The 14,314-nt window shown below is 55.3% G+C and overlaps 1 protein-coding gene across 1 annotated transcript; it reads right to left on the minus strand.

The window, feature by feature from the left end:
• Positions 1-242: 242 nt before the first annotated feature.
• TMEM61 (transmembrane protein 61) lies at positions 243-12,115 on the minus strand. The gene is made up of 3 exons (XM_059689432.1): positions 11,560-12,115; positions 6,637-6,986; positions 243-661 (listed from the first exon to the last, which is right to left on the minus strand). The coding sequence occupies exons 1-3, from the start codon at positions 11,572-11,574 to the stop codon at positions 397-399; spliced, it is 630 nt and encodes a 209-aa protein (XP_059545415.1). The 5' UTR covers positions 11,575-12,115; the 3' UTR covers positions 243-396.
• Positions 12,116-14,314: the final 2,199 nt, after the last annotated feature.

The raw sequence follows: 14,314 nt of genomic DNA on the forward strand, positions 1-14,314 counted from the left end.
GCAGAGTCCATGTCCTTTTGGTTATAAACTCAGTGTGACCTTGGCCAGTCCTGGCTCTGCCTCAGGGCCCCACTTTTCTCAGCTGCACAATAAACTCTCCCAGCTGACGGCCAGCTCTACCCGCCGGCCAGAGGAGTGCACCCTCTTGGGCACTCTGGCCCAGCCGGGCCCCCGAGACTGCAGCCCCACACACATCACATGGGGCAGAAGAACCACCAGCTGGGCCCAAGCAGCCCATAGAGTCGGGAGAGATAATGAAATGGATTTACTTTAAGCCTCTTGTTACACAGCAACAGACGAATAAAACAGCACTGAGAGGCGAGTGTCCGTGGAGCGCCTGCTGTGAGCCAGGCACCATGCCAGACACTAGAAGCAGCCCATGCATTGTCTCTGGACTCAGGGCCTGCGAGGGGCCTTTCCCTTCCTCCCACTGTGGTCCGAACCAGCTGGTACTGTCTCTCCAGGGATGACAGCAGCAGCAGGGATGACGCTCTCGTAGCTGGGCGGAGGCGAGGCGGGCTGGCCCCCAAGCAGGGCAGCCCCGGAGGCGCTGCACGGCAGGTCTTCCTCCGTGGGGTACGCAGGTGGTGCCAGGGGGCCCTCAACCAGTGGGCAGTGCATGGCCTCCTCATAAGTGGGGATGGCAACCAGCTCTGGGGTCCTGGAGGGACAGGAGAACAGAGGCTGTTAGCAGGGGCAGGGGCAAACTCACTGCGTGCCAGGGAGAGAGACGGAGGGTCCTGCCTTGGGCCAAATTCTTTGTGAGTCCCCCGGGACCCCATGGACACACCTGGAGCTTGGCATGAGCTGCTCTGCCAACCTCAGCTGTCCATCCCACCCACCCTGCCTCCCCACGTGCTCACCAGGCCTCCGCAGCTCTCGGTAGGGGAGTCCTCACCCGCCTCACCCTTCCCTGCTGCTTGTCCCCACTGGCCCCAAGACTCCTCCGGAAAGCTTTCCTGACTGCTAGCTCCCCCAGCAACGCTCCCATAGTGCTCTGGGTGCCCACAGTGCTCTCCTGCCCCCACACAGACCCCACCTGGTTGTCCTCTAGGGCAGGGACTGACTTTGAGGGTCATGGAGCTAAGGGCAGATGCCTGGGGGTGTTTGTTGAAAGACTGAGTGATAGTCCACAGGCAGAAGGGCTCCCGGCTTACTGTCATAGCTCTTTTTTAAAACATACTTTTATTGATTTCAGAGAGGAAGGGAGAGGGAGAGAGAGAGAGAGAAACATCAATGATGAGAGAGAAATATCGATCAGCTGCCTCCTGCACGCCCCCTACTGGGGATCAAGCCCAGAACCCGGGCATATGTCCTGACTGGGGATCAAACCAGTGACCTCTTGGTTTCTGGGTCGCCGCTCAACCACTGAGCCACACCCGATCGGCTGTCATATCTCTCACAAGAGCCAGAGTTGTGGAAGCTCAGAGCAGGATGGGAGACCTCAGCTCTCCTGCCCGCCTGGACGCCTGAGGCCCTGATGTGGTCCGTGTGCTGAGGGAGTACCTCTGCTTGGCCACCCCAGAGATACAGTCAGCCACGCCGGTCGGAGCAGCCTGGCTTTCCTGAGACCGGCCTCCAATCCCTGAAATGACCCACCGGGCAGGAACAAGAGGCAGAGACCGAGTCCCGAGGCTCCTCCAACCAGGCTCTGCAGCTGGATTCCAAGAACAGACCCCCAGCCACACAAGTGCCGATAAGAATGAACCAGCCCTCAGAGGACCCCAGTGGGTCACCTCTGGGGAGTCCCTTTCCCTTCCCCCCTGAGGACTGTGGAGGCGGGGGGTGGGGGGAGTGTCAATGATCCTAGGCCTGCTTCTGCTTTGGGGACGATACTGTCAGATACAGGGGCTGACTAGGTGATCCTGAAAGTCCCTTCCCACCTCAGTCACTCGAGGCCTGGCTGTGAGTCTGGGCACTGGCTGGTTCAACTCCCTGTTCTGACACATTCCTGGTGGGCCACCAGGGTCAGTAACTCCATTAATCTGGGCCTCAGTTTCCCTCCATAAATGGGGACAATAATGGCCCCTCTCCCACAGAACTGCTTGGCACATGCTCTGTAAATGGCCACTAGCCACCAAGTCTCAAAGGTCTCCTTGAGGAAGGGGTTTGGGGAGCAAAGCTCACCCCAGATCTCCCGCAGGAAGGCTGTCACTCGCCCAGAGTCACCAGTTTGCAGCGGGTGCGGAAGCCGTTCAGTCCACACAGTGGACCTGCTTATCTAGACAAAGGAGTGGCCGATGGCAGAGGCTGGCCCAGAGGACAGAAGAGGAAGTGGAGGGGACTTCGCTCCAGGGGTTAGGAGGTGCCAAGCTGGGACCTGTGGATGCCCCTCATGTGAGCACCCATCACCCGCTGGGGACATGGCGTGTCTCTGGGCAACGTGTCTTCTCAGCCCAAGCCCAATGCAGCCCTCAGAGTGGCCCACAGGGAGGCAGGCTTGCTGCTCCAGCCACAGACAGGCCATGAAGCAGGCAGTGTGATGGAGGGCCCAGCCGGGAGCCAAAGCTGGGATTCCCCATCCAGTGCTCTTCCAAACTTCTCACAGACCCTCCTCCTCTGAGCCAGCCCAGGAGCCTCGCAGCAGAGGAAGCGAATAAGAGACCTCATCCTTCTCTGCACTCTGAGCATCCATTGCAGGTGAGGGTAAGCGAAGATCATTGCTCCTGGAGGCAGGCAAGCCAGGTTCTATTGCTGTGTGACCGAGGCTGTGTTCACAACCCTCTCTGAGCCTCTTTCTCCTTATCTGTAAAACGGGGGGGACGATTTTCATTTTACAGATTCAAGTCAGAGAAAAATGGAAAAAGCTTTGACAACACTCAGAAAAAATGGAGGTAAGAAGGCTTCCAGCGCCCCACCTCTCCTGCCTTGGTCACTTCTCAGCCACACCTCTGCCGCGCCCCTCTTCTCCAAGCCTGAGGACATGACACAGGCGTTGGGTATGCGTGGGGCCACCCCAGCAGCTAACCGTGGGCAGGGCATAGGTGAGGTGAACCTGCAGCAGGAAGTATGCTTAGAGGGCAGACTGGAGTGGCCCTCATGCCACCCATTGGGCCAGTTGGGCCCACCCAGCGCCAAGTGTCCATGCGGGGTGGCCATAGCACACACTGCGGAGGAGGCTCTGTCCATGGTGCTCTGGATGTGGCACCCTGCAGTGGCGTGGGGCTGGCTGCCACTAGGGTCCCATGCACAGGGAGCTCCACGGGGCTGGGCTCACCACTCTCTGGAGCCTGGTTGGGGCCAAAGACCTGGCCTGGCGCCAGTCCCCCGCCCTCAGCTGAGTCAGGCAAACATGGTAGGAAAAGGGATGAAATACTACCTGCCGGGCACTTCCGCCCTCTAATCTATTTCACATTCATGACAACCCTGGGTGGTAACATCTCTCAGCCATTGCACAGATAAGTGAAAGTCACACATCAACCGGGCAGCAAAGCCCCAGCTCTGCCTGGCTGCAAAACTCAGCCAACTCCATCTATCACACCTCTCCCCACCCAGCGCCTAATCTCTCCAAACCTCAGCTTTCTTATCTGTAAAATGGGCCTAATCCTTACACTTACCTCATAAGCTGCTCCACTTATGAGCAGTTAAGGCTCAAATCAGTTAGTGGGCACAGCATCCACTGTAAACTATAAAGCATCCTAATGGCAGCAAAAGGTAATGTGTGCACGAACTTGAAAGTGTACACACTTCCCCACTTGTCATCTCCTCTGAACCTACCACACTCCTAGGGAAAAGGTCTGCTGCCCGCAGCTGACAGATGAGGAATTAGACACAGCTCGGAGAGTCTAAGTAACATGCCCAAGGACACACAGCTTGTCAAAGAAAAGGGCAGAGACTGCCACCCTCCTGTCTGAATAGGACCAAGGGTTCTCTGCTGTGCTCACTGAGGGGGGTGGCCCTGGGGTGCATCCTGTCTAGCCACCCGAGTTAGGGGCTAACACGTAAGATGGGCGCCCCCAGAGGGCAGGGGTTTTATCTGTTTTGTCCCGTGTGGCGTTGTCCGTACCCTGCATAGGACCCACCACACAATACTCGGTAAATATTGTTAAATGTGTGAAATAACAGGTAGAAAAATAAATGGAGAATGAGGTCCAAGAGAGGAAAAAACCCGGCTAAGCCATGAGCCCAGAAGGCCTCTCTGACCTGGGTTTATCTTCAGAGAGTGAGGCGCCTGGGACAGGAGCCGTAGAGTGACCTCCCTCTGGGGGCCAGATGCTGGTCTCCCAGGCGGCAGGGCATGAACAACAGCAGCCTCCCTGACCTCCAGCCACCCAGGTCTGAATCTAAGACGGGTCTCCAACCTGGAGCACTCCGCGGCCTCCTGGGAGGGCCTCCTTCCTGGCCTGGCTGCGAGCGAAGGCCGGGTGGCCGCACCTGCAGCTGTGGCCCGGGCCCTGTTGGGCCAACATGGCTGTGTGTACAGACAACATCCACCCCTACACTCAGGCCACCCTGGGTGGGGAGGGCCAGGCTCCGGGCCAGAGGGCCCTGAGGCCTGGCCTGGTTCCAACTGACCACTAACTTGTGGTGTGACCAGTCACCGGTCTCTCTGCAACCAGGTTCTCATCCAAAAAGTGAAGAGTTTGGCTGGAGAGCTCCCGAGGCCCTGCCCATCTAACAGTCGGGTCAAACCAAGGCCCAGCCGTTGGACTAAGTGGCCCTGTTGAATACTCCATTGTCTCTGACCTCAAGGATTCACAAGCCAGCAGTGGGAATAATCTGTTACATTCCTTAACTCAGCATGCATTCCCCCCCACCCCCACCCCTTTTAAAATATATTTGTATTGATTTCAGAGAGGAAGGGAGAGGAAGAGAGAGAGATGGGAACATCAATGATGAGAGAGAATCATTGACCAGCTACCTCCTGCACGCCTCACACTGGGGATTGGGCCCGCAACCCGGGGATATGCCCTGACTGGGAATCAAACCGTGACCTCCTGATTCATAGGTCGACACTCAACTACTGAGCCATGTTGGCCGGACAGGGCACCAGTTCTTACTTTGCAGGGGAAAGAGGGCTGGAGAAGATGTACGCAGGCCCCTGACATGTAGGTACACCCAATACTTGGTCGAATGAATAAATACATAGTAAGTGCAGGCATAATTCACTTACTCAACCAGGCAAACACTGGCTCTTGGTATTGGTGATATAAAGCACAGATATACATACAGAACATAAACACATCTATATGTATAAAAGCCTAAGCGACTTAACAACTGGAATGACCGGATGACCAGTCGCTATGACACGCACTGACCACCAGGGAGCAGACGCTCAACACAGGAGCTGCCCCTTGGTGGTCAGTGCGCTCCCACAGCCAACCACTCTCTCTCCCCACCTCCCCTGCCCGCCAACCTCCCACGGTCCCTCCCCCCTGCCAGACGGCCCCTGATAGGCCTTAATCACCAGCCAGGCTGAGTGACCCCACCCATGCACGAATTTGTGCACCGGGCCTCTAGTATATAATGTAACTGTGGTATTTAAACTTCACAGGGGAGGATTGAGAAAAGAATGCCTCAAGAGCCTCCTAAGAGGGAGTAAAAATGAAAAGGAAGCTTGAGAAATGTTGTCTATTGCAAGATTTTTGTCTCTGCCCACCGCCACCCTCCCCTGAGCCTTTGTACATGCTCTTCTGCCTGCCTAACCTGCCTCTCGCCACCTTAGCCTCTTGAGGAAAAGTTGACATTTACTGTGCACCTACTGTATGCCAGGCACTGGGCTAAGTTCTACGTACACATCATCTCATTTAATTCTCCCTGTGTCCCCTGAGCTAGGGAATGGGTAACAGCACAGACTCTGGGTCCAAGTCCTGGCCCTGACAGACACTATCTGGGTGTCCTTGGGCAAGTTACTTACTAGTAACATCGTGGTGCCCCCGTTTCCCATCTATAAATGGAGTAAATAACTGTACCTACTTCAGAGGAGTGCTATAAGGATTAAAAGAGTAAATACATGAATAGCACACAGAACAGTGTCTGGCCCATGGTCAATACTATACCGGTGTTTGCTATTGTTGCTGCTGTTATTATTCCTGTTTTATTTCAGATGAGGCTGAGGCTCAGTGGGGTTGCATGATCTACTTAAAGTCCTACTGCTAGTTAGTACAGTGGTCGGCAAACTGCGGCTCGCGAGCCACATGCCGCTCTTTGGCCCCTTGAGTGTGGCCACGAAGTTTCAGTCGCACTGTACGTGCATGCCCGCACATGGTATTTTGTGGAAGAGCCACACTCGAGGGGCCGCAGTTTGCCGACCACCGAGTTAGTAGAACCGGGAGAGGGTCCCAGTCAGTCTGACGCCTGCGCCTGGGCTCTTAACCACTGTGCTACTCTGCCCCATACCATGCTGAGCTCAGCTTTCCACTCTTCCAGGAAGCCTTCCTGGATTTCCCCATATCTCCACAGGACTGCGTCTATGCCTCTCTCACAGCTCTAACTACTTCGTGGGGAGCCACTCTACCTCTGTCATGGGGCTTTAAACTCTTCCAGGACTGTGCTGATCAGCCTTCAAGTCCCCAAGGCATAGACAAAGCCTGGTCCCCAGGAGGAACCCCATGAGAGTTTGCTGAGCAAATGCATGTGACGGAATGGTGCCCCACCTATGGCCCCAACCTTTGGCCCCCACCATTCCCCACTAACCTGCAGCTCTCCTTCTCCAACGGCTCCACAGTGAGGTAATACAGGTCTCTGGAGAGGTGATATGGGTCACTTCTGGGTGACCCCCAGGCACTGGCCTTGATGGACCACAGCAGGCCAAGGAGCAGCAGCAAGCCGCCTGCCCCAAAGCAGATGAAGCTGATGGACCTGAGCAGGGACCTGGGGGCCTCAGGCGCGGGGTACCCAGTGGGTGGGGCCGGCTGGCTGGGTTGAACACCCTTATCCCCTTCACTCCACCACGCGAAGCAGAGCGTCCCGGCGATCAGAAACACTGTGCCGCTGACCGACACGCAGTAGCGGAGGGTGGAGGCCACTCGGCCCCTGTCACAGTTCTGGACATGCAGAAAGAAAGAGGAGAAGAAACGGGCATGTAAGCAGCCTGCCAAGTGCTGGGAACCTGGGTTTTAGTTCTCCTCCACCTGAGGTCACTGGGCCACCTTGGAGAGGTCATTTGGGTTCTCTGTGCCTCAGCGTCCTCATCCGTGTAATGGAGATGATGCTCCTAACTTTGCGGGCCTGTTCTGAAGGTCACAGTGAATGTGTCTGAAGTTGCTAGCACCACGCCTGGGATCGAGCAGGAGTTCAGTAAGCCCGGCGATGTTTGCTCTGGGCCCCTCCAGGCCTCAGAGGCCTCGTCTGCCCAGTGGGTATAAGACTCCACAGGCTGGGAGGGAGAAGAGGAACACCCCTGGGCTCCATCAGGCCTGCCAGGGCCGGGCTGGCTGGCTACACGTGCCTCACTTCACCCAGTCACAATCCCCAGAGGCCGACAGTGTCGCCTCCACCTGACAGAGGAAGACACGCACTGCAGGACAGGAAAGGAGCAAGCGCGAAGGAGGGCGCTGAGACGTCTGGAGGTAAAATTCATGATCTGAAGCAAAATTGTGCACAAAAATGCCCACTGTGGCCTTATTTATAATGATCCTAATTTGGAAAGAGCCAAAATGTCCAACTCTAGGGAAATGGTGAGTAGACCATGGCACAACCTCTAGATGGACTATTAATGACTTATTTTTAAAAATCAAGCTCAGCACACATGTTTAACAACAGGAGGGAAACGTTTTTGATATCTTACTTTTTTCAACTAATTACCCAAATAGTGTTATCTCAACTAGGTAAAGAAAAAATGCACAGGGAAAAAAAACAACACTGGGAGGAAGCCTGGCCCCAGACAGGAAGGGGCTAAAACATGCGTCTGTGTGGTCCCCAAAGGCACTGTACATGCTGTTCTCTTCCTGGTAACTGCCCATTATCTCCCCTCAAGGCTCAGCTCAGCCCCACCCAAGAAACCTTTGCCGGTGACACTTTAAATACCCAATCCCCTCGGCCTTATTGGACCACGGTTCTTACCTGTCCGTGATTAACGTCTCCTTCACGGTCCACATTGGCCCTGTTCACTGCTCCATCCCCCAACGCCTAGCACATAATAGCTGCTAAATAAAGATTTGTTGAAGAAATTCCCTTAAATGAGGGGGAAAGTGTTGCTGGCCAAATATTTGTTGTGTGAAAAGCCTGCTCACAGCTGGAAGAGCTGGGTGAGGGGGGATCCCAGAGGATCCCAGCTGCTTCAGCACCCAGCCATGAAGCAGAGGCCTGGCTCTGGTCCCCACACTGCCGCTCACCGGCTGCGCCCTGGGCTGAGCCTCTCCACTGCTCTGGGCCTGCTGCCCCATCTGTACAAGGAGCAGGTGCTCCAGCAGGCTGCGAGGAGAACCCCCCTCCCAAAAGCTGAGCCAGAGAAGCAGGGAACTCACAGACCTCAGAGAGATTCAATGGCCAGAAACGCCTTCCAAATGGGAGTTTACCCAGCCCGAAGTGGTACATCAGACAATGCCCTGGGGGGCAGCTACCCCGAGGCATGCTCCTGGGGGAGCAGAGGGGTGTGCACAATGTTCAAGATACAGTAGGTAAAGCTTCAGCTTTCAAAAGGGCCCGTTCCCACCAGAGGGGTGGGAGGATGGGGGGAAGGGGAAGGGGCTTGAGGAGTGCAAACTTCCTGTTACCACATAGGGAATAGAGTCAATAACATCATAATAAACTATGTACAGTGGCAGATGGTTACTAGCTTTATTGTGGTGATCACTCTGTAAGGTAGATAAATGTTGAATAACGATTTTGTATACCTGAAACTAATGTAATACTGTATGTCAATTATAATCGAAAATAAATTAATTTTTTTTTAAAGAGTATGTTCCCAAATGTGTTTTAAAATGTGTGTGTGGTGCCCTGGCCGTGTGGCTCAGTTGGCTGGAGCGTCGTCCTGTACACCCCAAGGCTGCAGGTTTGATTCCCAGTCAGGGCACATACCTAGGTGAGGGTTCACTCCCTGGTCAGGGTGCATACAGGAGGCAAGCGATCAATGTTTCTCTCTCACATTGATACCTCTCTTTCTCTTTCTCATCAATTAAAAAAATAATTAATAAATGATATTAAATTGTGTGGGGTTAAGCAATAAATCCACCCACGTTATCAAAAAGAAAGTGTGTGTGGTCCAGCCAATGTGGCCCAGTGGCTGAGTGTCGACCCATGAACCAGGAGGTCACAGTTTGATTCCTGGTCAGGGCACATGCCCGGGTTTCGGGCTCAGTCCCCAGTGGAGGTGGGTGTGCAGGAGACAGCTGGTCAATGATTCTTTCTCGTCATTGATGTTTCTATGTCTCTCTCCCTGTCCCTTCCTCTCTGAAATCAATAAAAAAAATATATTTTTTAAAGTGTGTGGGTGTATGAGTGTGCATGCACATGTAAGAGACAGAATCTATACTTGTAACGACAGAATCTATAATATACCCCAATCCCCCTGGGCCATTTGCAAATTACCTGCAGTTCTCTGCCTGTGGATCTGTCTTTGGGGCAACTGCCTCCTGCCTCCAGCTCCGGCATTTTCATGGGGGAAGAAAAGAACCTGACTAGCCTCCCCCCAAAGTCAGACAGCAAGTAGAGGTTGTCGAGTAGAATAGGGAAACTGAGGCAGATAGCTGCATGAACTGGCCGAGCAATTTACAGCCAGATACAAAAGGTCACCTCCCTAGAGATAGTGTGTAGGCCTCAGTAATACAGTGGGGCCTTGACTTATGAGTTTAATTGGTTCCGAGACCGAGCTCGTTAAGGAGCTCGTTAACCCAAATTTCTCTATCAACTCAATGCAAAAAATCGGCGGAGAGACAGCTGGTATCTCAAAAAACTCGTTAGTCGGGACACTCCTAAGTCAAGGCTCCACTGTATTTCAGCTCCAGGCCCAGAAAAGCAGCAATGTTTGGTGGGCAACTCCCGGACCAGCTGTAATGACTAATGACCCTGCCCTGGTGCTGACCAATCAGTTGAGACCACAACCCTAGAAGGTCGAGGGAAAAACTGATGAATATTTTATTGAAATCTCCTCTAAGACCGCCCCTAAATTCGTGAGCCTTTAAAAACCCTCAAAACAAAGGACCCAGCGGGTGCTCCCCTCCCTGGAGTAAGCGCTCGCCTTTCCCTTTCCTCTTCTTCCCCTGTGGGAGTGCATCTCCTAACTTCTAAGGGTCCCCATGAGATTTGCAACCTGTCTCCAGGCCCCATTTTCTCGGACTTTCCAGTGAGGAACAGCAGCCCCGCCCAGGCTCTCCTGTAGCTTCCTCCATCCTCAGCCCTTCCGTGTCTCCCTGAACCCAGCTCTCATAAAGGACTCTCAAACACCTGGACTCTGGTTGCGAAATCGTTCCTGCACAAGGTCAGGAACCCACACACTGCCCGGCTAGTGCAGCTCAGCGGTTGAGCATCGACCTATGAATCAGGAGGTCATGGTTCGATTCCGGGTCAGGGCACATACCCAAGTTGCAGGCTCTATCCCCAGTAGTGGGCATGCAGGAAGCAGCTGATCAATGATGAGTGATTCTCATCATTAATGGTTTTTTCTCTCTCCCTATCCTTTCCTCACTGAAATCAATAAAAATGTATTTAAAAAAAAACACACCCACACACACTGCTGGCCAGCCCTAGGCAGACCCGCTAAGGGCCCGGTAACAACCTCTCACACTTGTGTAGACGGTACCCTGATGGGGGAGGAAGAAAGAACTCCCTGCCCTGGAGGGAATAACCCCAACCCCAGAGAGGCCCTGATCCCGGCACTCAGCCTGCCAGGCAGGCGCCCTCCTCACCTCCCTTTCCCTCACCCTCCCACACACAAACACATCCCAACTCCTGCCACCTGGGGGCCTGCTTCTACACCTGTTGCTCTCCCAGACTGGGGAGCCCTCTGTCCCCATCCAGGGCCCGCATTCCACAGCCCCTCCCCTTCAAGACCCAGCCCAACACCTCATCTTCCCCGAAGTCTCCGGGCTGCTGCCTCCCACCAGCCAGAGGGGCCCTTTCCTTGCATCTGATGGATGGCCCCGCTGACTGTGGCCATTCTATCTGTCCGCTCTGCGACCTTGATCAGGCAGCTCAAGGTCTCTGAGCTCAAATTCCTACCTCCCGGGGAGGAGGAGTAAGTTGTGAAGATGAGGTGGCAAGATGGCAAGCTGTATGTGAAGCACGGTGAGGCCAGGGGAGCTGGACAGAGAATGGCCCTGCTCTGATCCTGGGCGGGTTACCTCGCTTCTCCATGCCCCGCTCCCTCCTCTGTGAAATGGGCACAATAACACCTGTGCTGTCCTGCTACCAACAAGGGAACTGTAGGTGTCAGTTTGCTGTAAAGAACTGAACCATGTCGTCTAAGCCAGAAGTGGCCCAGCCATCTCCACCTAAACCGAGGCCCTGGGCGCCTGGGCCCCAGGCCGCTCAGCGAGGCAGCACACGGAGGGGAGCCGAAGTGCAGACTGCCCAGCAAGGCCCCGCGGGCGGTCAGGGTGAGGGGAAGGGACCCGACGGGTTGGGCGTCAGCGGAGCCTGGATGCTCCCGAGGAGCGGGAGCAGGAAGCTCGTACCCACCTGTGGCGCAGCCATCGCGCGCGGGCGTCAGGGGCGGTCCAGGCGCGGGGACCCGGGGGGCAGAGGCATGGTGGCTGTCGGACGGAGAGCGGCGAGCACCTGGAAACCAGTCCCTCGGGTGTGCAGGGGGCGCCGGCCGGGAGGGGGTGGCCCTGGCGACGGTCCCGAGCCCCCCTCTCGGCGCCGCGCAGAAGCGCTAAGGTCGGGTCCGGGTCTCGTCCCGGGATCTCGCCTGTCTCCCACCCGCAGCCGCGTCCGTCGGGTCCGCCGCCGCCCCGCACCCGAGCGCAGGTACCGAGCCGGCTTCACCCGCAGGCGCGGTCCCAGGCTGCGCGCACCAGCAGCTCATCGGCTACCCCGCGGGGCTCGCCCAGGACCGGCGAGGTGACCGCCCGGCCCCGGCCCCGGCCCCGGCCCTGGCTCGGCCGACTGCGGACCTGCCCTCTGGGCTCGGGCTCTGGGCGGGGCCCGCCGCACGTTTCCTGGGATCCGCGTCCTTGCGGGCCGCCGGGGCTGGCGGAGACTCCGGGACCAGCTCCCGCGACTCCGGGGCGGCTCCCGGTGCCGCCCCGCCCGGCCTTAAAGCGAAAGCGCGAGTGGGGCTGGCGAGGGTTACGGTTTTCCTGCACCCGGAGCGCCGAGGCCGCTGTTACCCGGAACCACCCTGGGACAGCAGGGAATCGTCTGGCCTCGGGGCTGTCCTGCCCCCACTACGTACCCCCCCTCCCGGGGGAGTGGGGAGAGAGGGCTTGGGAAGGAGACGGCTGCTCTGAGAGCCACCGATGCCCAGCCAGAGAGGGATCTAGGATTCCGGAGCTCCCCGCCTCCCCACTTCTCACTCCCACTTTACAGCAAGGGAGACTGCGACCCAACGCGGGAAAGTCGCAGGCCTGCGTGCTCTACCGCAAACTACGTTTAGGCAACTGGCTTAACTGGATTTTTCTTCTCCCTGAGGTCAGTCGGAGGGCCAGCGCTAAGGGAGACCTGCAAGACCTCACCTGGAGGAAGTCAGTCTCAGAAACAAAGGCCCGCGTGTGGTGCTTCCCTGGCTCCTGCCCAAGCTCCTGGGAGAATGGGGCTTGAGAGCAGGCCTCCCACCTGATGGGAGACCTGCCCTCTCTGAACCTTCCTCCTGTGTAAAGGAGGCCTGAGGTTCAGATCTGTGAGGGTGGGCCCCCCGGCGGGGCTCAGCGGTTGAGCGGTGATCTATGAACCAGGAGGTTACATTCCATCAGGGCACGTGCCCCCTTGCAGGTTCGATCCCCAATGTGGGGTGTTCAGGAGGCAGCCCATCAATGATTCTCTCTCATCGTTGATGTTTCTATCTCTCTCTTCCTCTCTGAAATGAATAAAAATATATATATTTTTAAAACTGTGAGGACTGAATGAGTTAAGCACTTGAGGTTAAGCACTAGCAAGTGCAGGGTAACAGCAGTTTTTGTGGACTGGTTTTTGGGGTGTCTGGAGGGAGGACCAGCTGTGTGTGTGTGTGTGCGCGTGTGTGTGTGCGTGTGTGTGCATTCTTCTATGGGAGGACACTGAAGTTACCTTAGAAAGGTGGGAATGGGGCAGAGCATCCAGGCAGGAGGAGTAGCAGGTGCAAAGCCTGGACAAAGTCACAGGCTGCTTAAACCTTGACAAGTTCATGTGGGTCAGAGGGAGCTGATTCCCAGGCCAGCCTAGGTCTGTATGGGTTTTGGTTTTGTCTTTTCCTGCTGCTCTAATAAGGCAGGGTCAGGGCAGGGCCTGAGTCCCCTCACCCATGCCAGGGAGTCCCCACAGAGCTGGCAGGGTGTACTCTCAAATTACAATGGCTCTATTTGAGAGTCTCCTGAGTCAGTGGTGACCTCTCTGAGAGCATGGACTGGGTGTGACTTGGCTCAAGACCCATCCAGACCCAGCAGGGCCAGGATCACTGGGACTAGGTTCCGATTGGAACCTAGGGATCCGGCCCGTTCTCCTGGCTCCGTCTTCCTCTTCCCCACCTTTTGGGATCTCTGGGGAGCCCCACGGGCTTGGATATACTTGCAGACCCTTTCTGAACAAGCAGCCTCAGATATTCCCTGGCACCAGGTTGGAGACTCAGAGGAGAAAATTGTCACCAGCTTTTGCTTCTAGGGGGTGCACCCACTTGTTACAAACATCACCAGCCAGCTGGTTTTCATTTTTTAAAATAATTTTATTTTTCAATGACAGTTGATGTACAATATTATATTTGTTTTTCTTGTAAATTATCACTCAGTGAAATCATTGAGGCTGGGAGACAAGTGCCTTGCCCAGAGTCGCACAGTCAATACGTAAGGAGTAGGGAGTCGGGTGGGGAGAGGAGGTGTCAAAAACCATGTCGTTTTGAATCTTCCAGACCCTTATCAGAATATCCTCCTTCACAGTCTGTGAAGAACAGTTGCCAGCCCTGTAAAGAGCGAAAAACATTTCCCTAAATGCAGCCTCATCTGCACAAGCTCTGCCCACCCTCCTGCCCCACCTCCCCACCCTCTCGGGCCCACGGCCACATTTGGAGAAGCAATAAGCACTGGTATCAGGCCTCTAATGGTTGCTATGAGGGTTAACTGAGTTATTATACAATGTGCTTAGCAACAGTGATCAGCTTATAGTAAGTACTTAGTAATATTGGCTATTATTATTATTATTATTATTATCATTATTATTATTATTATTATTACTAGGGGCCTGGTGCACGAAATTCGTGCACTGGGTGTGTGTGTGTGTGTGTGTGTGTGTGTGTGTGTGTGTG

The sequence above is a fragment of the Myotis daubentonii genome, chromosome 3 (genome assembly GCF_963259705.1).
Source record: "Myotis daubentonii chromosome 3, mMyoDau2.1, whole genome shotgun sequence".
NCBI classification, from domain to species: Eukaryota; Metazoa; Chordata; class Mammalia; order Chiroptera; family Vespertilionidae; genus Myotis; species Myotis daubentonii.

Coding starts and splice junctions, on each gene's coding strand:
- TMEM61 (XM_059689432.1), bottom strand. Junction 662..6,636: donor TTGGAGAAGGAGAGCTGCAG/GTTAGTGGGGAA, acceptor CTGTCCCTCCAG/GACCCCAGAGCTGGTTGCCA.